We start from the raw sequence: 27,595 nt of genomic DNA, 5'->3' as shown, positions 1-27,595 counted from the left end.
TAACAAGAGAAACACAAACAGTTATGTTAAAATTATACATTTATAAAAGCATTCAGTATTATGACAAAAATAAGGGTAATGGATATGAACTATTCACAGCAAAAATGACTGTGGTATTAAATCACCTTGAGCATTCTCTTCCTGGTGGAGTGGAGAAATCAGATCTGTATAAGTCTCACTGGGGAAAAAGACATTCTGTAGCTTATGCAGGTATTGGGGAAACCTGAGCCCCCCATATATGTCTCCTGATGTTGGCAGGAAGTTTTGTGGAGATTCCCTTTATCCCTTTCCTAACAAATACTTCCTTCTAGGTTAGACATTTAAATAATTATTATTTTCACATGCACATTTAGATATAAAAGTATATTTGAATTTTTAACAGTTCACCTTCACCTCAAGCTCACCTGCTAAGTTTCTCCCTGATTTCAGGATTCCTCATTTCGTTTTTCAGATCTTCAAAAGTATGAGCTGAAGAAAGATTACAGTAAACTCTAAAATCATGGTAGGGAGGAATTCCATGATCTCTGCCTCTCTGAATATTCATAGCTGCCAGATCTAAAGCCACGGTACGTGCCATGGAGAATAGTCTCTCTGTTAATTCTGTATTGAGTAACTGTGATGGTACTCGCATCTTACCAGCAACACCAAACAATCCCCTTAAAAGTGGATCAATGCCTCCTTCATTTACAATCCGAAAGGGAGAGAAGAATGCCTTATGAAGAGGTATATGGCCTTGTAGAATAGGTTCAAAGTTTTCATCCAGCCGATAGAGTAAGGGATTGATAAGTGTGTGACCAAACCTAAAAGCGGCAGTTGCAAACTCATTAGTTATGCCAGAATTAACATTGGGATCATAACCTTTATATTCGCCAAGCATCTTCATGCCTACCTCTCCAAAGATCTTAGGTAGCCAATGGTTGTATGTTATATGTTGCACTTCTGCACCAACAATTTTGCGTGTTTCATGATATATTGTGTCCCCATCCCAGTGTGGGTTGAGTTTCAGTAACTCTGTAGCAATTCTGTTGTGTTCCCTAAACCACAATGTATGCATACTGGTGAGACCCAGTTGCTCATTAGCACGATGATCCCCAGCTAAGAAGCAAGGAATTGGGCTCTCATTTTCATCTCTCATGCATTCTGTTGGTGGACCAGTAGCAAATGGAAGAAGCGGCTTGCCAGATCTCTGTACAATGCCCTGTCTCAGAAGACCCCTTTGACTTGCCAAGTCTCTGATTTCTTGTGACTCGTGGTCTGAACTGCCATACACATTGGATGCATCAATATACGAAGTCAGCTGGTTAATCTGTTCTCGTGGGTAAACAGAATTCATCAGAAGAGATGTCATGCCACTTCCACAAACAGGACTGGAGCGTACAAAAAACATGCACCGTGCACCATTTCTAACTCGGGGGTCATTTGGTGGTACCATGATTGAGAAACATGGAGGATCGTTGGTACAAACTGAACTGCAGTGCTGACCATCAGAAAACCTAGCTTCACTCAGAGCAGCAACTGTAGAGTCAAGGTCATGATCAAGGAACTGACCCCATTGCATTAGCATGTGAGTAAACTGATCATCAGGGGTTATTGTTTCAGTTCCTATTAGAGATGTTGAAACCAAGCGAGGCATGGGGAGCGTGTATCCATTATAGTGTCTATTAGGTCCAATGCCCCTAGGCAAATTAAATCCATTTTCATAGACTGACTTTAACAAACGTTCAAAGGCTGTCAAAGAGGCTCCCCACATCGGATGCTGCAGGTTATTGCAAGTTCCATCATGTGTCCTGTATTTCTGGTGAAAGCACATATCTGAGCAGTTATTCACTCGTCTATGGGCTGTGCAGCCTGACAGATTAGCTATCAGGTTCAAGTATTGTGGAGATACAAGATCGTTATAGTGATAGCCTGAAACAGAACAGAAGCATAGGGAAAATTAAGGACTTATCAGATTTTGGATGCAAAATCACAAATATACTAGACATAATTTTATCATCTTTTGATTTTAAAAAAATCCCACACACCCTTGGACAAATTCAAAGGAAAAATAATTTTCATGACAACAATGATACAAAGCTTTTCAAAAGATCTCATCTCCCACTTAGCCACCTAAATGAAATAGGCAGATTCTGGAAAGTACTCAACACAAAACATCTGCCATTGAGAATAATTTGAAAATCTGCCCACTTCATTTAGGTGCCTAAATGGGAGATGAGCTCTTCTGAAAATCTGGTCATAACTAGATGTTGAGAACATTTGAAAATCTGGCCCAAAACTAATTATCAGTTGAAGCTTTTCTACTCTCAGAGCTCTGTTATCTTATACAAGCTTTTGATCACTTCAGAATATATTTCTTACTATTATGTATTCTTTTATAGGTTATATAAATATTATAGCAATACAAAAAAGACACACACACTCTCCACCCTACTCAGAATACAAGTGTCCCATTGTGCTAGGAACCATAAAACACATTGGTAGTTGTGGTCCTTAATCTCATCAAAAGACAAGTGAGTGTAACAAACAATAGGTAGGAAGACGGGAGGAAGGATGAGGTTAACTGTAATAAAATAAAATAAAATGTTTACATAGGCTAACAGCATGCACAAGTAAATGGTAACCATTCAAGAATAATGTTACATATGATCTGAATGAAAAATTCAAAGAGTAGGTGTCAACTAGCTGCCCTACAAATAATATTTTCAGAACTACTCTGGCCTCTGAAACACTGCACACCATGGTGCAGAATCTTCACTGGCTACTAAAGAACAGAACACAGTACACTGTTTTGAGGATTTTTAACACTTTAAGATGAGGATGTTGTGGCTCTGCTGCTCCAATGCCTGTCCTTGTAATCAAGTCTCCCTTTCAGTAACACAGCTTTCTAAGTTATCTTCATTTATTATAGTCTTCTGAATCTCTCTTTCCTTTTGCTCTTTACTTATGTGCAGTTGAGATAAATGATTGTATGCTGTGGTAATCCTGGTTTCCATCAAAATTTCTGGAACAAGGGTGTGAGCAGAACCAAACTTCCACGTTTTTGGACAAGCTGGCCTGAAAAAATAATTTTTGCCACATACTCCAAATGTAACACATTCCTGTCCATTACCACACCACTATATATAAGCCTGGTTTAAGATTTTTTTCTGAAGCGATAGCAAGAGGATTCTTTGGGATACAGCTGAAATTTAATAGTTTCATTTAGTCAAAAGTTCATAGATCGGCAATTGTTAGGTTCCCCCAATTTTTCTGCTACAAAAGTGGGACCCATCCACTTGTTCTTTTCAACTTTAGTAGCAGCTTACATTTGTTAGCTTTGAAAAACACAAACCAAGCAAGTGCAAGGACTAGGGTTAGAAATTTAGGGGGAGGGTGTTTAAATGAAAACAGATTCTCTTTACATTTCTAGTTTTGTGAAATCCTAGGGCCATGGCTGTGGATTTTGCAGGGACCAAAAGCCAGCTCTGGTTGTGAATAGTTTTCAACACTATAAAATGTTGTCTGAGATAATTAGCTTGAATTTTTAAATGAATTCACTTTGGACATGCTCACGATCCTATTGTATTCACTTTCAACGAACATTAGAATGATTGTTTTTACTAGCATTAAAGTTGATAAAAATTAAATTTCAGTGTTTCATACATGAGTATTCATGAAAAAAATGTTAGATTTGTATGCACTAGTATTTATACTACAAATACTTGCATCCAACCATAGAACAAACAAAATAACCCTGTGATTATCCTAATAAACTGCAATTTCTCAAATGTTAAGATTTAAATACTTGCAATTTGTAGTTAAAAAATATTGAAGAAAATGTCAAACAATTCTGAATGATTAGCAGCAAACTCAATGAAATTATGATCTGTTTGTGGATGTTCTGTAGTCAAAAAAGAAGTCAAATTTGTGAGTCAAATTATTCCTTGCAAATTGTTTGCTCAGCATTATGAGTAACTGTCCATTTTTACTAACAAATCTTATAGTGGTTTAATTCTACTAAGCTTACAGTCTTTGGCCTTGTACATATTGGCCTAATTCAGGGTCACAGTTAAAGTTTTAGGAAGTTACAGTGAAATTCTCAATTATAAACATCAAAAGTAGTATTTATAAGTTAAAATATTTCCTCAGATTCCAGTCTAGCTGTAACATTTGGCTACCTGCCACACCTCAGCATCTCTCCTAAAACTCCATCATTATTTCCAAAGGCTTTAGTCATAAGTCTCACACACTGACACATTACATTTCAACTGCCAAAAGCAAGAACTTATAGGCACGGCAGAACAATCAGCTTACAGTTCTCTTTGCAAGTGTGATTAGCTCTAAATTTTCAGGCTGGGCATTAGAATTCTGACTTCTGAGTTGAGCAGTTAATGAGCAGAAATATTAAACTTTACTTTTTTCTTACTATTTATAAAAAACAACAAAAAACATATTTCTTAATAGCAAATTAAATTTGAGAACAGACTCCCAGGAAACTGTTGTAGCTTAGTTTGATACTATACTCTGCTTTAAGAACAAGTAACAATTACTGCAGGAAAACTGGTACAGAAAATGCAGAAATACTGATGTCAAGGTTCCTCCCCCACTCTGAACTCTAGGGTACAGATGTGGGGACCTGCATGAAAACCTCCTAAGCTTACTTTTACCAGCTTAGGTTAAAACTTCAAGGTACAAATTAATTTTATCCTTTGCCCTTGGATTTCCACTGCCACCACCAAACTTTATCTGGGTTTACTGGGAAACGTGGTTTGGACACGTCTTTCCCCGCAAAATCCTTCCAACCCTTGCACCCCACTTCCTGGGAAACGTTTGGTAAAAATCCTCACCAATTTGCATAGGTGACCACAGACCCAAACCCTTGGATCTGAGAACAATGAAAAAGCATTCAGTTTTCTTACAAGAAGACTTTTAATAGAAGTAGAAGTAAATAGAAATAAAGGAATCCCCTCTGTAAAATCAGGATGGTAGATACCTTACAGGGTAATTAGATTCAAAACATAGAGAATCCCTCTAGGCAAAACCTTAAGTTACAAAAAAGACACACAGACACGAATAGTCATTCTATTCAGCACAATTCTTTTCTCAGCCATTTCAAGAAATCATAATCTAACACATACCTAGCTAAATTACTTACTAAAGTTCTAAGACTCCATTCCTGGTCTATCCCCGGCAAAAGCAGCATATAGACAGACACAGACCCTTTGTTTCTCTCCCTCCTCCCAGCTTTTGAAAGTATCTTGTCTCCTCATTGGACATTTTGGTCAGGTGCCAGTGAGGTTACCTTTAGCTTCTTAACCCTTTACAGGTGAGAGGATTTTTCCTCTGGCCAGGAGGGATTTTAAAGGGGTTTACCCTTCCCTTTATATTTATGACAACTGTTCTGTAAAGTGATCACAAACAGTGCACAAATCTTTGCTGTTTGATTATATCCTCTCTGTGATAAGACAAACAGGGATTCCCATGTTTTCTTTTGATGCATTAACCAATACGAATACTGTCTTAATAGTACATACGGAAAAATTCTAACTCTTCTAAGAAACTATTAGCCACATTCACCCCTTTGTTAACACCTATGCAACTCCATGTACTTCATTCAGTTGCATTACTTTTAACTGAGGGAAGAATTTGACTGCAGCATTTTTTTCCTTTGTATGTCAAATAGTGAAGAATTAAAATAATGTACCAGCACATCTCAGACAAACAAGTTACATCAAAATATAGCAATGTGTGAATCAAGGACCTAATCTTTATTCATGTTGGTGAGCTCTTGCATACTCAAGGAGCCACAATGACTTCAACAAGAGTAATAGCTGCACAGTGGGGCACAGAGCTTTTAAAATTAATACTCCTTGAAGCATAATGAATTGAAATGACTTATACACTACAAAACACAGAAAGTAAGGAAAAAGGTACTGACTTGTTCCATTTAGGTCAACCATTAAACCATCTTGTACATGATCTTGAATTAACTGCAATGTCCTTTCAAATATTTCTCCAGCTCTTGCTTGCTCAACAGTGTAAGGATCTCTTGGGTATCGAAATAAGGCTAGCAAATCATTTGGAGAACGAGGACGACTAACAGATAATTGAAAAATAGTAAGTGTATACACAAGTGCTATAAGACTACAAATGGTTTTAAAAGTTTCTGCAACTTAAGATATCACTAGACGTGATTGACTATACCTTTGTTACTCATCCCAAAATGGAAGGCAAAAATAAATAAAAATAAATATCTGCATTTAATACAAGATGACTGAAAAACATATTTAAGCATGCAAATAGATTAAATTTGTATTAAAATACATTAGATCCAACATTAAAATACCAGTAGGCTTTTGAATAAAACCAAGCTTTTTAAACATGTTGTTTCCCCCCAAATAATTGAAATAACTATTCAAGTCCTATTAGCTAAATTTGTTTGTCAGTGGGACTTAGTGCAGTTTTCATTTAAAAACACGGCTTTCTTGCTAAATTGCTAGCACTCCAGAAACTAACCAACCAGATGCTAAAGTTTGTTATTTAAAACCATTATATTGTCTCATCTTTCAGATGTGTAATAGTACTGTAGTCAAATAGGTTTACTGATTGTAGCATTTCTTTCAGTATATCCAAAATTAATTTTGACTTCCCCATAAAAAAAACCCCAAAGTACATGATACCTGTCAAACAAATGTGTACGTGTTGAATTTATAGCTCTGTCAACAGTTGCAATTGCTTCAACAATTGATGTTGCTACAAATGGATCTCCATTTCGACTGACATTAGGAACTAGAAAAACATGAAGTTGCATATTACTACAAACATTACTGCACACAAAAAAGTTACTCATATAAAGCAATGTCTAGACACTACATCATTTCAGTTTCACAAAGAAAACCACATTTCCTTAAGTTTTACTTACTCCAAATTTAAAATGACTAATCATTTGGGAACTCTACTGAAACACATTTACATCCCTGCAGAATTAAATTTTGTTTTGTTTTTAAATGCCAGTTACAAATAAGTGTTCAGTTAAAATGAAACTACTGTAAAAATAAGACAGTGTGTGAAAAATACATAAAACTATTTAAGTAACTGTTAAGTAGTCTTACAATTGTTATACAACCATGACCAAAGCAAAAAAGTGAACTCAATATTCTAGCTCAGCTTCTGCTTGTGGTGCAGCATATAAGCAGCTTAAAAGTTGCAACCAAAAGCCTAACCAGCATCCACTAAAGTCTATGGAAACATTCCCATTTATTTCAGTGGATATTGGATTGGGCCCCAAGTATATGGGTTTAAGTGGATAACATGAAACACGACAGTCAAAAGCCCCATATTTATAGGCTTCATTTTTAATTTTAGAACATGTATAGCTGTATTACATAAGTTCAAAGAGGCTTTTCCTATAAAGCTGTTAGAGATTCCCAAGTAGCTATGAGGACTTGTTCATCGTTATAATCTTGGGATCTCTCTAGGAAGCAAGAGAGACGACTTTGGGGGCCTTAAATCTTTGTTTTATTTTCAGCATTATCTAGCCTCCGAAAAGTAGGACAAAGATCACAACCTCATAGACCACAAATCTTCATAATACTAGCAATGCAAGATCTCATGGGTCCATGAGATTACCTTTTTACGAAATGTTTGGTCAGCCACTGCTGCTGTTGAAGTGCAGCTGGGTTCATACAATCTACCCCTTAGTGCCTCTCTCCTACCCTGTGTCGGGGGTCACCAGATCCAGTAGCAATACCGAAAGATTCCCCAGAGTGGTTGGTAAAGTGACACTGACGGAACGGGGGTAAGGGTGGGGGGGAAGAGGCAGGTTTGCAGTGGGTACATAATCTCTTTGATCATTACCTACCTCACATGGTTGCTATGAGGCTTAATGTTTGTAAAGAGCTTTGAGATCTTCAAATGAAGGTGCTATACAAGTGAAAAGTATTTTATTAATAAAGTAACAGCACTGTAACTTTGAGACCACAGCCAATACGCCAGAATGGGATGGGTGAATATACAAAACCAGCTTTAACTCTGAACATCCTTGCTCTTGTTAGTTTGACATGAAAGTTTTACTTTACTGTGATATTTTTGTCCAATGTGCTTTTTAAAACACCCAGCGCACTCTTCAGAGCAAGGTTTCACTACTTTTGCATAACTGGAAGCTCAGCGACCGGTTCTGTTACAGCTCCAGTAGAGTGGTCTTTCTGAGTAGTGATAAACACGCTTGCAAAAATAATTTTTGGGATCTGTGATGGGGTGTGTAGCTCCTCACACCAGCCCTGCAGGAGCTGAATTAGACCAGGTGGGCCCAATCAGCTAATTAGGCTGCAAACAGTGGAGCTTTAATCTGAAGGCAGTTAATTAGAGAGAAGCTCACTTGCGAGGGACAGGCAGGTTTCTACAAAAGACAGGAAATTGGAAGCAAAAGGGCTGGCAGGGAGAAGGTTGCAGTTACTCCCTGGGAGAAAGGAGTTGTGTTTAAGAGGCTGCAGAGACAAGTTGCCTAAAGTTACTACCTGGGAGCAGGGAGAACATAAGAACAGCTATACTGGGTCAAACCAAAGGTCCATCTAGCCCTGTATCCTGTCTTCCGGCAGTGGCCAATGCCAGGTGCCCCAGAGGGAATGAAGAGACCAGGTAATCATCAAGTGATCCATCCCCCGTCACCCCTTCCTAGCTTCTGGCAAACACAAGCCAGGGAGTGAAGAGACTGGCAAACCCAGAGAAGTGGGGAGGGCCAGGAGGTATGGAAGCGGCTCAAGGAAAGACAGCAACGTGCAGGGAATGGACCTTGGCTGCTGTGTAGAGGGTCCCTTAGCTGGACCCCAGAGTAGCGGGTGGGCCCAGGATTCCCCTGCCAGCTAGTGGGAAAGGCACTGTGAGGCAGTGAAGTGAAAGACTGCCTGAGATTACCAGAGAGCAGGAACTTTGATACACATCTTGTCTCTTTCCCCCTCTCCCCCGGAAGGCTGGAGGGCTGACTCACAAAGAGAAGGTTATGGTTGATGGAGTGAGAGAACAGCTGCAAAGGTGAAACTGATGGGGTGTAACTGCTGAAAGGGGCGTCGGCCTGACCAAGCTAATCTCCAGAACCGCCAGGAGGCGGCACCATCCAGCGGTGAGTAGAGCAACCCATGACAGGATCTAAACAATGGAAGCAATGGTCGGATATCTAAAGACATTTTTGCATTACTTTATTTTTGTTTTAAATATTCACTACCAATCACTCACTTGTTAGACTGATATGGTAAGCAAGTTTACCATTCAAAGACCGAGAGTCTCAATGTTTTCAAAAGGCGGGGGAAGACTTATGGGGGTCCTACAAAAGTAGCTCAAGCAACGAGGTTTCTTTTGGTGTTTTAATCTTTAAAAAGCAAGTTCAAATTTTTCAAATATAGTTTTTTAAATTAATAAACTCTATCCCCATTGTATCCTGCCTTAAATTTAAGCCAGAGTTTTTAGAAAGTTGCAATCTGGGGTAGGACACAATGGAGAAAGATCTCCCAGAAATGATACCAGATTGCTCTGTGAGCTTTGTTTATGAGGGGAAGTTTGTAAGAAAGTTTGATTTGCATCATGCTTTGAAAATAGTCAGAGACCGCAGTCTGAGTCTGTGCGACATTGAGGTGAAGAGAATTTTGTTGGCTATGGTTTTGTGGATGTTGTGACATAGGAAGGGCCACACAGAGGCCTCAGGCAGAATCTGAAACAGAGGCCCCCCATCCTTTTTAAAAAAAATAAAATAAAAAAAAATTACCACTAACGGGAGGCCCCAGAAAGAGGTTCGGGGTTGGATAGTGAGCCACTCCGCACTCACCCTGTAGTAGTAGCTCCTGTCCTGCAATACTGGGCCCAATTCCTTGCTCTGGGCATTGCAACCTAGAGCACAGAGTCACAGCTCCACTCATGTTTGGTCCAGTCACTCCTCCATCCACCATGACAGAGGGGCAACCAGGCCAAATTTGAGCGAGTGGTGCTGTGACCCCCAGTGCCAGGTCGCAACACCACTCAGTTTGGGGGCCATCTTAAACAGGGGCCCAGGGCAAATTGCCTCTTTTGCACTCCCCTCTGGGTGGCCCTGGCCACAGAAGAAGAACTGAGATTAAGTATCAGTTAAATATTGTATAGTTCATATAGCATAATATTCTTCACTTCCAGTCCTAAATTATTGTGCAGTGCCACGTGGCCACATTTCACTGGATTCTCAGGTAATACAAGTGGCTTAAACCTTGTTTGTTCAGATGATTAGGTAGACATCCTTCCTTGTTCATGGGGGAAAATTGCCAGAGTTAACCGTGGCTTTATCACCTCAAGGTTGAACTACTTCAGGGGGTTTTGTCTGATGATATTATTCAGTTACACTGAAGAACATTGTGGCTACTGCTTATTGGAGCTGGTTAGAATTAGTACATTACATCTGCACTATGCGAATGGCACTGGCTTCTGATTTGTTATGGGGCAATTCAAGGTTACATTTGAGACCTGACTAACTTAAGGAACTTTCTCTCTATGCATCACCATGGTGGCTGAGATCAGCTGATACCTTTGTAGACTGTCACTAGATTTGCATTCCTCATTAACTGGAAATAAAGATTTTTTCAGTGAAAGTCTCCCAACTCTGCCATTTGTGTCCTCTGGTGTTCTGACAGAGCTCAAGTTCATGACATTCAGAGCTCGGAGCACACCATTTATTTTTGGTCAAAAATGTGTTTGACTACGGATCACTGATGAAGCAGTACATGGGGTGGGGGGGGGGTGGAGGAAGATTGAATTGTCTATTACATGCAATATAATTTTATGCATTGCATGTTTTTTTGTGTTATGTTATGTGCCAGAGGCCAGGGCAAACAGCACAGTAAAACATTTATATAAAAGTTAGCAAGAGCGAAACAGAACTCAGGCCAAGAAACAATAACCAAATATTTTAAAAAAATATATGGTAGTGTGTATCCATTTTATATTACACAGATATTGTGCCATTCTTACCTAGATTTAAATTAGTTACTTAAAGGAAAAAAAAGTGTACACTATATTGTGTAAAATTTTCAATGTACAATCAGTAAGAGCAGCTTTGGGATTAGTCTCTATAAGAGCATGGAAGTATTACAAATGATTTTGGTAGTCTCTCAGCCAGCCTATTATTTTTATTTATATTTTTACCAAGTAATTTGTTCTTATACTGTCTTCTTATAAACAATTAAGACTTTTAGGAATTCTTTGTGGCAGCAAACTATTTTCCAATTAGCCATGGTAGATCTACCTTTAAAAATGCCAGAGGATTTATTGTCTAGTCATCACAAAAGTCAGTTTGTGCATGGGACTAGCAAGTTCAGAGAGCCAAAAAATATCTCAAGAAGAAACTTGTGTGGCCCCCTGCACCCCAAAGCATTCTGTTCGGACTTCAATCATGAATATGCTCCAAGCATGCTAGGCTATGAAGTCACATAGATGCTTGAATATTAGAGATTTTGGATGACTTATTCCCCAAGGGCCAGATTTTGAACCTCTTACTCCCATTGGTTAGCTGTCATTCACCTGAGTAGTCTCACTGAAATCAACACAATCACTTAGGTGAGGAAGGAGTTCACAAGCTGGACTTTGGTGTTGAAGCTGCATGTTTGTGCCTTTAATGTTAAAGAGTATAAATTTATGACCTAACTCATATCTTGCTACCCATGATAATTTAGAAACCTTACCATTAACACTTAGCACCATGCTAACTGAGGAGTATCCAATAGTATTCCGGGCAACACATTCATATCGACCTTCATCAGCTGTTCCAACATCACGAATGGTAAGAAATCCCTCCGGACTAACATGAAATTTTCCGCTTTCTGTTACCTGAACTCCATCCTGCAGCAAAGCACAATGCTCCGTTATTCTAAATGTATCATCTCTGGCAATTTTATTAGTATTTTAAATTGTTTTTAGATTTTGAATATTTTTTTTTCTTCTGGCAGTGTGAACTTGTTCTGAGAACAGTAATAGATTATCTTTATTTCATACCAATTTTATATGCCAAGTCAATCATTTAAATTAACCCAACAGAAATCCATTAATAAATCTCATAAAAACTTTTTTTTTTTACAGTTTAGAGAACAAAATTTAGCAAGAAAAAGCAGCATAACTCACAGTACTGTATGCATGCAGAATAGTATACAGAATGTATTATGTCTACAAACTTAAAAAAGCAGCACAAAATATCCTCTCAGTTGTGTGCCCTTTCCATATAAAATACAGGCCCAACAAATAATAAAACAAGACTCTGCGGGGCCATACACTGTAAGGAATGGATTGAATTCACTTGAATACAAATTCACATTCATATTCACTTGAATACAACCTCTTGTAACTGAGTGCTTTGGCAAATGCTAATTATCCTCAGAGGAGGGAGAACAAAAACACTGCCACTCAGACGCCTTTCCCCCCCTCTAATACTGGGAAAAGAGGAAAGCCTAGTCCCCTCTCATGGCAGTGGTACCCAGTAGCCCCTCTGCTGGCACTCAGCCCTGCAGCCTGATCTGAGTACCCCAACCATTCCACAGGGAAGGAGGGGAATACTGCCAACAATTCAGCAGGAATGGGGAGTTCAGTACCCTCTCCGCTGGGCCCTGTGCCATAGCTCTGAACACATTTCCCTGTGTTCTGTGCCTTCCAAGTACGTTGTTGTTGCCTCTCAGCTGAGCAGTGGTTGACCATGCTGCAGGTCAGTTTCCATTACTGGAGAGAAACTGATGTCAAGTGCACTATCATTTGTTTATTTCCACTATGTACAGTTCTCATCTGAAGTGTGTAGGTGAGTTCTGTTTTTTTCAGCCACAAGAGACTCCAAAGATGTCTATGCAGATTTGAACTCCAGCTTAGTCATGCTGAATAACCACCAGAAACAGCTGCCTTCATCTCTGTCCCTCCAGGTTGCCCATCATCCTCCCAAAAACCAAGGGACCATCTGGCTGCAAAGTCAGTGGAGCCGAGACTCAGCCTCCTTCACCTGGGCAGCTCTGCGCTTGCAGAAAGAAGCGGGGCGGGGGCGGGCAGTGGCATGCAACCCCATGTGCCCTACATGCCTCACTTCTGTTTGGAGGGGAGAAATCCCCCACCAAAAAAAGCGCCCATGGTCACCCCACCCACCCCGTGCGGCTTCCCTTTGCTTCCCTGCCATTTTCCACAGGAAATCGGGGGGGGGGGGGGGGGGAGGGAGCAGCATTTTCTGTGGATGTGCAGTCCTGCAGAATCCCCCCAGGAGTATACTGTGTACTTTATAGTATGCATTAAATTTCAGAAATCTCAGTGGTCATTGGACCGTGTGCTGTGGCCGGCAGTTGGAAGCTGTGAGCTTCTAAACAAGGTTTGACATCTAGAAGCCTCTGTTCATTGGCTGAGCCTTAGTCAGGGGTCAGGGCTATCAAGAAGGCCAGGGCTTTATAAAGCAGTGAGCAAGCGACCAGGGAACTTTGAGAACAGGGACTGCTAACAGGGAGTTTCGAGAGGGAGTTGGGGAGTGGGAAGGGGGCGAGGTACACTATAATCAAAACTTCTTGATTTAAACAAAAACCCTATCATTAACCTAGGTTGCTGTAGGAGAAATGCAGGCAGAAGCCCAGCAGCAGAGTGGGGGATATCCTGTTTATTGTACTCAGTGTAGCATGTATGGTTACCTGCCCTGTGGGCGGGTGGCATATGTATGCATTCGGTGCAAGGAGCTCCTGGCCCTCAGAGACTGTGTACGGGCTTTGGAGGCCAGGGTGGCGGAACTGGAGAAGCTAAGGGAGGCAGAGAGGTATGTTGATGAGGCTTTCCAGGACACTGTAGATCTGTCTCACCTCTAGTCAGACAGCCCCTGCGCTGTTATGGAGGATGAAAGGCCCAGAGAAGGAGAGCAGTCAACGGGAACAGAGGGAAAACCTTCCCATAGTTGGGACCCTCCTTCCAGATGATGTTGGGGTATCCTCTTGCACTGAGGTTACCTCTCCTGGGGAGGGAACTCCAGTCATTAGGAAAAGGCAGGTGTTAGTAATGGGACATTCAATCATTAGAAACATAGATAGCTGGGTTTGTGATGACTGGGAGAACCGTATGGTACTTGCCTGCCTGGTGCGAAGGTTGTGGATCTCTTGAGGCATCTAGATAGACTTACGTGTAGTGCTGGGGAGGAGCCGGTGGTCGTGGTACATGTAGGTACCAATGAGGTAGGGAAGGGTAGGAGAGATGTCCTGGAGGCCAAATTTAGGCTGCTAGGAAAGAGACTGAAATCCAGGACCTCTATGGTGGCATTCTCAGAAATGCTTCCAGTTCCATGCGCAGGGTCAGGTAGGCAGGCAGAGCTTCAGAGTCTCAATGCGAGGATGAGACGAGGGTGTAGAGGGAAGGGGTTTAGATTTATTAGGAAGTGGGGAAACTTTTGGGATGGGGGAGCCTATACAGAAAGGATGGACTCCACCTAAACCAAAGTGGATCCAGACGGCTGGCACTTAACATTAAAATGGTTGCAGAGCAGTTTTTAAACTAAGAACTGGGGGAAAGCCGATTGCTGGAGAGGCGCACGTCGATCAGACAGAGACTTCTCCTAGAGGAGAGTCTATTTATAGAGATTCTCTAGGTTTTACTCAGGAGGAGGGGATGAAAGAGGACAAAGTATGGGCCAGATCAGATGAGAAACATTCACAAAGAATCTGACACATCAGAAAAGGGCAGACAAATAAACAGTGACAAGTTTTTAAAGTGCTTGTACACAAATGCTAGAAGTCTAAATAATAAGATGGGTGAACTAGAGTGCCTTGTTTTAAGGAGGATATTGATATAATAGACATCACAGAAACCTGGTGGAGTGAGGACAAATCAATGGGACACCATCATTCCGGGGTACAAGATATATCCGAAGGACAGAACAGGTCGCGCATGGGGGTGGGGAGGTGGCACTATATGTGAAAGAAAATGTAGAATCAAATGAAATACAAATCTTAAATGAATCCACATGTTCCATAGAATCTCAATGGACAGTAATTCCATGCTCTAAGAAGAATATAACAGTAGGGATCTATTATCGACCACCTGACCAGGACAGTGATAGTGATGCTGAAATGCTAAGGGAGTTTAGAGAGGCTATCAAAATAAAAAAAGCTCAATAATAGTGGGGGATTTCAATTATCCCCATATTGACTGGGTACATGTCACCTCAGGATGAAATGCAGAGACAAAATTTCTCGATACTTTAAATGACTGCTTCTTGGAGCAGCTGGTACAGGAACCCACAAGGAGACAGGCAACACTCTTTCCAGTCCTGAGTGGAGCGCAGGATCTGGTCCAAGAGGTAACTATAACAGGACGGCTTGGAAATAGTAACCATAATATAATAACATTTAACATTCCTGTGGTGGAAAGAACACCTCAACGGCCCAACACTGTGGCATTTAATTTCAGAAAGGGGAACTATGCAAAAATGAAGAGGTTAAACAGAAATTAAAAGGTACAGTCACTAGAGTGAAATCCCTGCAAGCTGCATGGACACTTGTCAAAGACACCATAATAGAGGCTCAACTTAAATGTATACCCCAAATTAAAAAACACACTAAAATCTAAAAAAGAGCCACCGTGGCTTAACAACCATGTAAAAGAAGCAGTGAGAGATAAAAAGGCATCTTTTAAAAAGGGGAAGTCAAATCCTAGTGAGGTAAATAGAAAGGAGCATAAACACTGCCAAATGTAAAAATATAATAAGAAAAGCCAAAGTTTGAAGAACAGCTAGCCAAAAACTCAAAAGGTAACAACAAAATGTTTAAGTACATCAGAAGCAGGAAGCCTGATAAACAACCAGCCCCTGAATGATCGAGATACAAAAGGAGCACTTAAAGACGATAAAGTCATTGCAGAGAAACTAAATGTATTATTTGCTTCAGTCTTCACGGCTGAGGATATTAGGGAGATTCCCAAACCTGAGCCATCTTTTGTAGGTGACAAATCTCAGGAATTGTCACAGACTGAAGTGTCACTAGAGGAGGTTTTGGAATGAATTGAGAAACTTAACAGTAACAAGTCACCGAGACCAGATGGCATTCACCTAAGAGTTCTGAAAGAACTCAAATGTGAAATTGCGGAACCATTAACTATGGTTTGTAACCTGTCCTTTAAATCAGCTACTGTACCCAATGACTGGATGATAGCTAATGTAACGCCAATATTTAAGAAGGGCTCTAGAGGTGATCCTGGCAATTACAGACCGCTAAGTCTAACGTCAGTACGGGGCAAATTAGTTGAAACAATAGTAAAGAATAAAATTGTCAGACACACAGAAGAACACAAGTTGTTGCACAAAAGTCAACATGGTTTCTGTAAAGGGAGACCAAGTCTTACTAATCTATTAGAGTTCTTTGAGGTGGGTCAAACAAACATGTGGACAAGGGGGATCCAATGGACACAGTGTACTTAGATTTCCATAAAGCCTTTGACAAGGTCCCTCACCAAAGGCTCTTACATAAATTAAGTTGCCATGGAATAAGAGGGAAGATCCTTTCATTGATTGAGAACTGGTTAAAAGACAGGGAACAAAAGGTAGGAATAAATGGTAAAATTTAAGAACGGAGAGGGGTAACTAGTGGTGTTCCCCAAGGGTCAGTCCTAAGCCCAATCCTATTCAACCTACGCATAAATGATCTCGAGAAAGGGGCAAACAGTGAGGTGGCAAAGTTTGCAGACAATACTAAACTGCTCAAGATAGTTAAGACCAAAGCAGACTGTGAAGTACTTCAAAAAGATCTCACAAAACTAAGTGATTGGACAACAAAATGGCAAATGAAATTTAATGTGGATAACTGTAAAGTAATGCACATTGGGAAAAAAACCTCCAACTATACGTACAATATGATGGGGGGCTAATTTAGCTACAACTCATCAGGAGAAAGATCTTGGAGTCATCGTGGATAGTTCTCTGAAGACGTCCATGCAGTGTGCAGCGGCAGTCAAAAAAGCAAACGGGATGTTAGGAATCATTTAAAAAGGGATAGAGAATAAGATGGAGAAGATCTTATTGCCCTTATATAAATCCATGGTACGCCCACATCTTGAATACTGCATACAGACGTGGTCCCGTCATCTCAAAAAAGATATACTGGTATTAGAAAAGGTTCAGAAAAGGGCAACTAAAATGATTAGGGGTTTGGAAAGGGTCCTGTATGAAGACAGATTAAAGAGGCTAGGACTTTTCAGCTTGGAAAAGAGGAGACTAAGGGGGGATATGATAGAGGTATATAAAGTCATGAGTGGTGTGGAGAAAGAGAATATGGAAAAGTTATTTACTTGTTCTCATAATACAAGATCTAGGGGCCACCAAATGAAATTAATGGACAGCAGGTTTAAAACAAATAAAAGGAAGTTCTTCTTCACTCAGCGCACAGTCAACCTGTGGGATTCCTTGCCTGAGGGGGATGTGAAGGCAAGGACTATAACAGGGTTTAAAAGAGAACTGGATAAATTCATGGAGGTTAAGTGCATTAATGGCTATTAGCCAGGATGGGTACGGAATGGTGTCCCTAGCCTCTGTTTGTCAGAGGGTGGAGATGGATGGCAGGAGAGAGATCACTTGATTACCACCTGTTCGGTTCACTCCTTCTGGGGCACCTGACATTGGCCACTGTCAGTAGACAGGATACTGGGCTGGATGGACCATTGGTCTGACCCAGTATGACCATTCTTATGTTCTTATTGTAGATTACTAATTGTAGATTAGTTTTCAGATGTGCAATGCAGTGTACTCTGGAACATAAAAATCACGGAAGATTCAGATTGCAGTCGAGTGTGAATACAGCAACAATGGCAGGATTCAGCAGAGGTTTTATTTTTTAATAAAGTAAAGGCTACTGGGCTTCTCAACCACCAGAAAGGGGTAGGGAGCAAGGCATAGTGGTAATGAGGGCTCCCTGGCTCTTGCCAAAATGAGATGGGAGAGTAGACACTGTTCCCTGCAAAATATACAATGAACATTAAGCTAAAATAGTCAAATTTTGAATAATTTATTTTTATTTAAAAATGTATGGAAGTGCTTGCTGCAAGAGATCAAGAAAAAAATACAATGCAAAATAATTAAAAAATTAGAAGCCAACCAACCCAGATACACAATCATCATATGAAACATAGGTGGCAAAAGGCCAACCCATTAAGCATCAGGAAAGTCAACTACCAAAAGAAATCAATTAATCATTGATAGAAAGAATGGGAAACAAAACAAGGTTAGCACATGCAACTAAAGAACAAAAACCAAAACCACACAAACCCAAGGAAGAAAGGAGGCCAAAGAACTGTCAAGAATAAGGCAATCAAAATGCAGTGAGTCCTAACTGAAAGTGATATTCATCTCATCCATGTGTTATGTATCTGCAGTCATTTACAAAAAACATGTTTTTGAAAGTTGTGGCATGTGGGGAGACTTGTTATGAAACAATTAAAGAGTATTATAGTGTTATGAGAATCAAGGAAATTAAAAATTCATGTTGGCGCTTTATTCTTAACGCTTGTCATTGGACACTAGGGCAGTGTAGCATGCTACATAGGATCACCCGCGGTTGTCAGAGTCCTGCAATGGTTAAGACCACAGTGGAAATCGAAGACTGAGTGGGAGGCCTGCCTGACCTTTCTTGCTTGCGTTAGTTTTCATTTGTTTAGCATAACATCATTTCTGTGTGAGATTTTTTCCATTAAGATACTCTCATATACAGAAAATATTTTAAAAAATATTTGTCAAACAAGCACAGATAGAAAGGTACAATTCAACAACTTCACCACGAGTCACCAACCACTCTCCTGGTTGAAGCTACAGTACTGTCTTGGGCCTCTGCAATGCCAGCAAAAATGTCTGCAAGGAGTCCTTATCCTATTCTTGACATAGACTTGTAATTTTCAGAGCTGCACAAAACTGAAATAGAAAAGCCTTTGCAATAACTTTGAACATCCTTTTTCAAACCTGGAATGCGAATTTTAGGCACAGTTCTTGTATTAGAGGTGCTCCATAGGCCTGATCTATTCCCAAAACTTAGATCAACCTAGGTACAACGCTCAGGGATGTGAAAAATTTCACACCCTGTGCAATGTACTTAGGTCACCCTACCCACCATTGTAGATGCAGCTAGGTTGATGGAATTCTTCCATCAAACTAGCTATGGCCTCTTGGAGAGGCTGATTGCCTACATCAACGGAAAACCCCCTTCTCTAATTGTAAGAAGCATCTACACTACAGTACTTCAGTGAGTGACACAGCCACTGGGCAAAAGCTGTGTCACTGTCACGTAGAATTCTCAGGTTAAGTACCTACACTCTGAACACCCTCGGCAGCTGCTGATGTCATTTGAGATTAGACACAGAACAAGCAACAATCAGCCACAGCACACCTAATAAAGCCTGATTTAACAGTGGTGAAATCTGAAAAAGCCACTGCACTCTAAAGCAATCTGACAAAGATTTATTACCTTATTCCATGTTATTACTGGCTCAGGCTCTCCTTGAGAACTGCACGGAATCTGAACGTTTGTGCCAACTTCTACTGTCATATCACTCGGAACGTTAGCAAACACAGGGGTAACTAAAATGATGTTACATGGACACAATGAAAAAATGTGAAAGTATTTTATGTTTGTGCAATAAAGAAAATTACAAAGGCATAGTTCAAAATCACATACTACAACAACTTAGCTGAATCAATGCAATAAGAGCTGCAGATACAACAGCTGAGTCTTTATTATGGCACTAAAAACAGGAAAACTTTTTCAAATAAACTACTCATCCTATTGTTTGCACACAAAAAATTCAGAACAAGAATTATAGATGGGGCTCATACCACTACCTATTTCCCCAACACTTCCCATTATAAGAACCTCTTTTCAGTTGCTTGTTACTTTGCCAAACTTTAACCACTGGGCTGAAATTTTCCATTTTCCTCAGGCTGAATTTTCTTTAAAGAAAATTTTAGGCAGAATAGTGCAGCCACTTCCAAGCATGAAGCTATGGAAAAATATGTTGTTTTGCCTATGTTAAAATGCTTTATTGTCCCTGGAGATCTTTTTTGAATAGTTCTAGTGCCATGCTTTGGAGCAGGCACCTGAAATCTGACAGGGATATGTATGGCCTTTCTGTGAGGCATGTGCTTTTTTCTGGCCAATCTGACCAAATTTTTTAAAGTTGGAAGACTTTTCTTTTAAATTTGTAGTTCACAAATGCTCTGTTAAGACAACTTAGATTTTAGCAGCTAAATTCCCCCAAAGATTCAATGCACATTGGGCATGTTCCACCCAAGACATGAGCAGGACTTGCCATGTGATTGCATCTATGGGCTGCTGCAGGTCATGCTGGGTCCAGGCACAGGAACTGAGAATTGGGAGACTCTCCCTGTGCTTTCAATAGGCCCCCTGCTAGGCCTAGGAAGTATGGAGGAAAAAACTGAGTGATTTGAATACAGAGGGGACAAGAGCTGGACCTGTGTGGGCAATGGGGGAGTAGACTGGGATAAAGAGCCAGGTGGTGAGAGACTGATTGAAGATTTGCAGAGGCATGAGGGGGAAATTGGACTGATGGGGAAAACTTGGTCAAGCTAGGCAAAGAGACTTGATCCGGGAGTCAGGGAGGTGGGGGGAACTGAGACTAGCTGGACAAGAAGACTAGAAGCCAAGCCAAGAGGGAAGGGGCTGGAACTTAGATGGATGGAAGACTGAAACCAGATGAGGAGCTGCAGTAGGGACTGAGAAAAAGTTCTGGCTGAGCAAGGACCCGTGGGATGGGGGAAAGAAGGGAAGGGTAGACAGAGCTGATGAGAAGCAAGGTGGAAGGAGAAGTGGGACTGGCAAGAAGAAGTGGGACTGGCTGGACAAAGAGACTGGGACAAGGAGCTGGTGGGAGTGATGGGGAGACACTGAGATTGGACGAGGAGCACAGGAAGGGAGGTTGGGACAGGAAGCTAGTGGGGACGAGGAAGACGGATGTGGGTTGGGGAGAGAAAAGACATAAGATGAGGAGCCAAGGGTGGGAGGGACTGCGACTGGCTGGGACACGCAGCTGGGCGACTGAGGGAGAGACTGGGACTGAGAACAGGGAGATAGTCCAAAGGGGTGAGACTAGGACTTGCTGGGCTATAAGACTGGGCCTGGGATGAGAAGCCTGAAGAGTGGAGCCTGGGACTGGCTAAGTGAGGAGAATGGGACTGGGGTGAGAAATGAGGAGAGAGACAGGATTGGGACAGGTGGGAGGGGACAGGGCACAAAGGGTCATGGGTGGGGGAAATGGGCAGAGGAGTCTGTGCCCTCCCATCCAGACACTGAAATGTCAGAAGTGCTGAGAACTGGAGACAATGGGAGCTGGGCTTTCGACATATAAAGTGGTATGTAATGCTAAGTACTCTGAAAAAAAAAAATCAGGTCCCAGGTGTCTCAAACTGGTACCCAAAACTAATGGATACTTTTGACCTACATCTGTGTGTGCCCCTGTTCCCCATGAGCAAAATGGGGACAATAGTACTCACAGAGGTGTTGCGAAAATAAATTCATTAATATTTGTGAAGCAGATACTATAGTGATGAGCACCATAGAACAGCTCAGGCAAAAAGGAATAATTCTGTCCTCAGAGTAGGGTCTAAATAGCCTACTGCAATTAAGGCATGGGGCAACATATTGAACAATAAGGCAAAAACAAAATTTTGAGTAACTTCTCATTAAGTGAGCACCACCTATTCTGTGGCACAGGCAACTTCTTGTGACATTTTCTAACTTCTGTGTGATTGACTTTGCAACATAAATAACATTCTTTTAACACAGTTTCTTGAATGTAAAAATTTGTAAAAATTCAGCAACATTTAGATTTAACTTTAATTAATGAGTTTACTCAGTGAACATAATTTTCTAGTCACGCAGCTTCTGTCCTTGCCCACTCTAGATTCCTCACTGAGGTCAGTGTTGTTATTTTTAGCTGAAGTCAATGGATATTTTCCCTGAGCAAGGACTGAACTCAGTGAGATTAAACATGTAATTCAAAAGCATTTTCAATTAGTAATATTACTTGAAACACTGATATGTCAACACAGAGAATCAAGTACAAAACACAAACTAAAATGTTCCTACTTAATCCTTAGAGGCAAATTACGTAGAGTTGTATGAAAAAAAAAAAAAAATGGGAAATGGACAACATTTTTCATGTTGTTTGATTTTCTGTTTCAGGAATGACACTGAATACTATGGGAAGGCCATCTTTCCTTTACTCTGGGAACAGAAAGTTTTGGGGTTCTGGCCACCAACATACAATGAAAAAAAAAACAGTCTAATTAGTTACACATGTACAGCAGTCTTATGGGAAACACACCCAGAAGAAAGGCAAAATTTTCACAACACAAAAATACCCCACAAAATCTGAGAAAACAGTCATCCAAAGGGTAAACTTCCCTCCACCAAAAAAAAAAAAAAAAAAAATCAGAGAAATGTCTCATAAGACAGCGGCATTTTCTTCAAACAAAAGTACTCTGACATAAATACTGGTCAGCTTCTGACCTTTTCATTTATTAAGCAAACAGTAAGGAAAACTGGAAGCTAAAAATACATGTAGTCAGAATTTATGAACTAGGAATCCGCAATGAGCAGCAAAGTTTCCAACTGACAAAAAAAAAATCCTATTCTGTTAGGCTCTGATCCAACAAAGCACATATACACATGCATAACTATAAGCATGTGAGCATTCCTGTTTACTTCAGTCAAGATCACAGTCCTACTGAGCTAGATGTTGAACAAACGGAGACAACTGAGTTCCTTATCTTTGCTACCCATTGAATTATGGGGCTACTCATGTCCAAAGTATGTATTTAAGAGATTTGCTGGACTATGTTCTAAGCTGTATCCCTGGCTCTGGCACTGCCTCTGTGTTGCCCCGAACATGACATTTTACTTCTGTATCTCAGTTTATTCATCCATAATGAGGGTATATAAATAGATTCTTACCTCACAGTGTATGGTGAGGTTTAATTAACATTTTTAAATTGCACTGAGATCCTGGGATAAAAGTTACTATGAAAGTGCAAATCAGGAATAGTCTTCAAGGGTGAAATTAACTCCTTTGCAGAAGTCGAGCACAACCAGTTAAATTCCTCTTAAGCTCTATTTTAAAAACGTAAATCGTGTATAGAGCTTGTGCGGGCCCTACAGACAGAGGTGAATTGCACCTGGTGTATGCATCTATATTAACAGTCCATTTTTCTTCCTCTAAACTAAGTCCACACTAAAGTTAAATTATTATTATTATTATTAGTAGTAGTAGTAGTAGTAGTATTATGGAAGCACCCAGAGGCTCCAAGCAGGATCGGGGTGCTAAGTGCTGAAGAAGATAAGCTCTCCAGGAGAGGAGCCTATCTTTGCTAACTAAATATTTGAATTCTATCACGATGAAGTAAAAGAAGGAAAGTTAAAAGGTGCCTTTTAAAACAAAATTGTTTGACTCAAACCTCATAAATATTAACTCCAAGTTTCAAGCATGGTTTCCAAGAGGAAAAGAATAAGTCAAGCATTCCAATGAATATTTTAACATAAGTCTAAGACTCATATTTATAAAGGTATTTAATTGCCTAACTTCACTTGATACTCCCGCAATAGCTGGCCCTAAATGTACTTTTTCTAAACAGATGCAAATATGGATATAGTGACTATACCTCTAGGTTGTACTGTTAACTGTACAGCTGTTCTTTGGGATCCTACAATGTTGACGGCTTGACATTCATACTGGCCTTGGTCATGTAGAGCAACTCTGGAAATCCTCAATGTTCCAGATGATAGTACTAGATGTCTTCTATCTACAGAGAGTTGGCTCCCTGAAACACAGCATTTGTTATTTACTAATTACAGCCATGTAAAATAAAATACTATCTATATTTCAGACACAACTCAGAGCCATTTAGTATTTGATAAAACCTATACAATTTTTTAAATAAAAAAGTAAGGTTTCACAAAACAAATTATTTAGAAAAAATGTTTTGCAACCACTATCTACTCTCCAGAACACACACTGTGGCATGGTCTACACTAGGAAATTAGGTCAGTATAACTACATCGCTCAGGGGTGTAAAAAATCCACAACCCTGAACCATGCAGTAACGTTGACCCAACCCCTGATATATAGACAGTGCTAGGTCAATGGAAGAATTCTTCCATCAACCTAACTACTGCCTCTCAGGGAGGTGGAGTACCTAAGCTGATGGGAGAGGTTCTCCCATCAGCATAGGGAGCATCTTTACTGAAGCGCTACAGCGGCACAGCTGCAGCGATGCCACTATACTGATTTCTGTGGAGACCAGCCCTCATGTTCCTGACCTCTTCCACATCTACTTTTTCAGCAGAAAACAGAGGAAAGCATGATATTCACACCCACGAAGCATCAAGTCAACAAATCACTATAGGAAGGATGCAAATGAAGAGCATTGTTACTTTCATGTCATCACGTAGGAAGAATATTCACCATTCATCTTTTCTCTCCATCTCACCCACCTAACTATCAGAAAAAAAGTGTACGGCTCTGCAGAACCGGATATACCAGCATAAAAGGAATGAAACAAAACGCACCGAAATAAGGCTGAATGCCAGTCTTGTCCACCCACCCCTGCTACCTTTCCACCACACTCTATTTGTTTTTATCTGTGGCCACTGTATATAACATTTGTTTGGAGCCACCTCAGGAAGCGGAGGAGAGGGAAAATCCATAGACACTGTCAGTGCCTCAATGATCAAGTTCTTACTGGAACTCTGCTGTATCTGCCACCACTTACAACCCCCTGTGAGTTGCTTTTCCTGCTATAACCTCACCCTACCACATGTTGGTACATGTAGTAGATCTACTTACTGATCTTATGTACACTATCATTTCTATCACCCCTGAATTTGGCCTAGCATCTTTACAGTACCATTCCTGAAATGTAGTCGACTAGAGTGGACCCCTATGCCCATGCCAAGTCATATCAACTCCAGTTTGAACTTCCATTTGGTCATTTATTTTGTCAATGTCTTTATGCAGTGGGACAGGTGCCAGTGCGAGTGGATTATAGCTCAGGATCAGTGCCAAAGTCTTTCATCTGCTCCACATGAATGGAAAGAATATTTCTTGTACAAACATTTTACAGATGGCAGTTAAAGATTATCACATAATATATTTAATCTACTTAGATTTATAACTACTAAGTGTTCTACATTAACTAACCAAATTGACATCTTCCATCAGAGACTAAGAAGCTTTTAAGGCAATTGTATAGCACACACATATACATTTTGTGCTATTTCATAAGTGATTCTTAAAGGGATGTAATATTTTAAAGGTTTAAAAGTAAAACCTCTAATCAACTTCTTACCTCCTTTGGTCCAGGCAATAACGGGCTGTGGATAGCCTTGCGCTTCACAAGGGAAATCTACAGTGTGGCCCTCAATCACTACTCTGTCTTGAGGAGTGACAGTAAATTGAGGTACAGCTACAGGAGGGAGAAAAGAACTTGTTAAACAACAATTGAAAGATGCTCCATTGGTTGATATTACTTATTTTCTATGTGACTTGCACAGTTCTGTGGGGAAAGGGATCCTGCTAGCTCTTTTAGATTGTAAGCTCTTTGGGGCATGAATTCTCTCTTACATATATGAACAGAGCCTAGCACAATGGGGCCCTGATCTCATTTGGGATCTCTAGGCATTACTGTAATACAAATAAATAATAAATCATAATCATAATAATAGATCCAAAATATGATGTACCTTAAGACTGGTATAATCAAGTAGAGAATGTTCTCTGGATTCAAAATATCTTGCTTTCTTTCTTTCTTTAAAAAAATCCTCAACTAAATTATGAAGAAAACACAACGTGATCACAACCAGCCTGAGCTGCTCTTTTCTTGTAACACACACACAGTGCCTTTATACAAAAGAAAACCAATGAACAACGGTATAGGCCAGCTTCTGCAGTAACATTGTGGCATTACCAATGAGAGCGGGCATTTGTTCAGTTCTCAAAATACATCCACCCATTAGTTGATGGAAAAGTGGAACTAAACACATAAGGGCAATTTGTTTTCTATAATTTGAAAAATAAGTATGTATTGGTTGACATGATTCTTGCTCTAAGGAGTTTACAATCTAAAAGAAAAAAAAGTGGGAAAATACCAAAACTGATGAGGAAAGAACAAATTTAAATTTTTAAAAGATATTAGAAACCTAAGGAAAAATCACTTCCAGCTTTAAAAACTAAAGAGTAATAGCCTACGTATAAAAGAAATTTATTGCATATAGTGTTCCTGAAAATATTTTATATTCTAGGCTTTTGGCAAATTATGCTGAAAATAAAGTTACTCTGATTACAATAATTTGTACTACTATAATTGCCAGTTCACAGAAGAGCTGTACAAATGATATGGGGGCTGGAGGGATTGCTAGCTTCCATGCAGCAAATCAGTCAAAAGAAAAATGATTAGGAAAGATGGGTGACACAGAACCACACTCAGAACTCCACGTCCAGTAGTACATGCATCCATATTAATCTTTAGACATGCCAGCTGCTGCAGAAAATATTTGAGTCCCACACAAACTTGGCACTGACAGTATGTATAGATGTGATTATATAAACAGACCAGCAGACAAAATCTTGAGCAGCAGACATTTCAAAATATAAATGGGGATATAAACATTTGTGTATAATTCTTCCGAAGTTTTATTTCTAAATTAAGGGCCTGAGATTCTGCTCTCGCTGAAGTCAATGGCAAAATCCCATTGACTATATTAGGAGAGGGAACAGGGTACACAATTAAAATAATGCACTTATGGTCTAATTCATTTTCAGCAATTTAGAAAACAGAATAGAAATACGTTTCCTTTGAATTAATTTTTGAAAAATATAATGTCTTTCCTTGTTTAATACTACTTACCTTGCACTATGATGTAAGCAGTTGCATGGATATTATCTATACTGTTGGTTGCAAAACAGGTATACTCGCCACTATCTTCTTGGTTCACATTTTGTATATAAAGGCCTCCTGAAGGAGTTATTGTGATGCGAGGATCATTTGGTAAGGGGGTTCTGTCGCCTTTTGTCCACGTGATCCGCGGTTGCGGGTGGCCAGTTGCACTGCATTCCAAAGTAACACTTTCTCCAACTAATACTTCTGTATTTTGTGGGTGGATCACAAAACTTGGCCTGGCTATCAGAAGAGAACCATGCTTAAATGTGGCTTTCATCCATTTCCAGACCCTTATAAACATCAACACGCTAGAAGAAAAACCCTTATAAAATTGTGTTTAAGGAATTTATGAAAAAATATCAGAGCACAAAGCACACTTTAGATAATCTGTTGCTGTTTAAAAGGTTCTTTTCACCAAGAAAGAAACTGATACAAAGAAAACAAACTGACTATAGACAAAGTGCTGTTTAATGCACAAAGAGAGCGGGGGGGGATGTAATTTTTAAGTTGCTGGTGTCCCTTTAAACCAGGGGTCTCAAAGTCCCGGCCCGTGGGCCATCTGCTGCCCGAGAACTTCCCCATTGCGGCCCGCGGAGGAGAGACGCTGCATGCAATGTCTGCTGCAGCCGCCGCCCCCCACAGCACCCATTGGCTGGGGGAGAGGGACAGAGATACTAT

At 40.2% G+C, this 27,595-nt stretch overlaps 1 protein-coding gene across 2 annotated transcripts in view; it reads right to left on the bottom strand.

The window, feature by feature from the left end:
* The window catches only part of PXDN (peroxidasin), a 143,535-nt gene that overhangs the window by 42,417 nt on the left and 73,523 nt on the right, over positions 1-27,595 (bottom strand). For both annotated transcript variants that reach the window (XM_007055687.4, XM_037894158.2), the window contains 8 exons: positions 26,885-27,157; positions 25,328-25,444; positions 23,642-23,800; positions 19,434-19,546; positions 11,676-11,832; positions 6,660-6,768; positions 5,918-6,075; positions 405-1,908 (listed from right to left, as the gene is read on the bottom strand). In XM_007055687.4, the coding sequence (XP_007055749.3) occupies positions 405-1,908; positions 5,918-6,075; positions 6,660-6,768; positions 11,676-11,832; positions 19,434-19,546; positions 23,642-23,800; positions 25,328-25,444; positions 26,885-27,157 (2,590 nt within the window). The remainder of the gene's footprint in view (positions 1-404; positions 1,909-5,917; positions 6,076-6,659; positions 6,769-11,675; positions 11,833-19,433; positions 19,547-23,641; positions 23,801-25,327; positions 25,445-26,884; positions 27,158-27,595) is intronic.

Source organism: Chelonia mydas, chromosome 3, assembly GCF_015237465.2.
Source record: "Chelonia mydas isolate rCheMyd1 chromosome 3, rCheMyd1.pri.v2, whole genome shotgun sequence".
Taxonomy (NCBI): Eukaryota; Metazoa; Chordata; order Testudines; family Cheloniidae; genus Chelonia; species Chelonia mydas.
The sequence above is the reverse complement of the archived record's forward strand: the minus strand, read 5'-3'. Positions and strand labels throughout refer to the sequence as shown.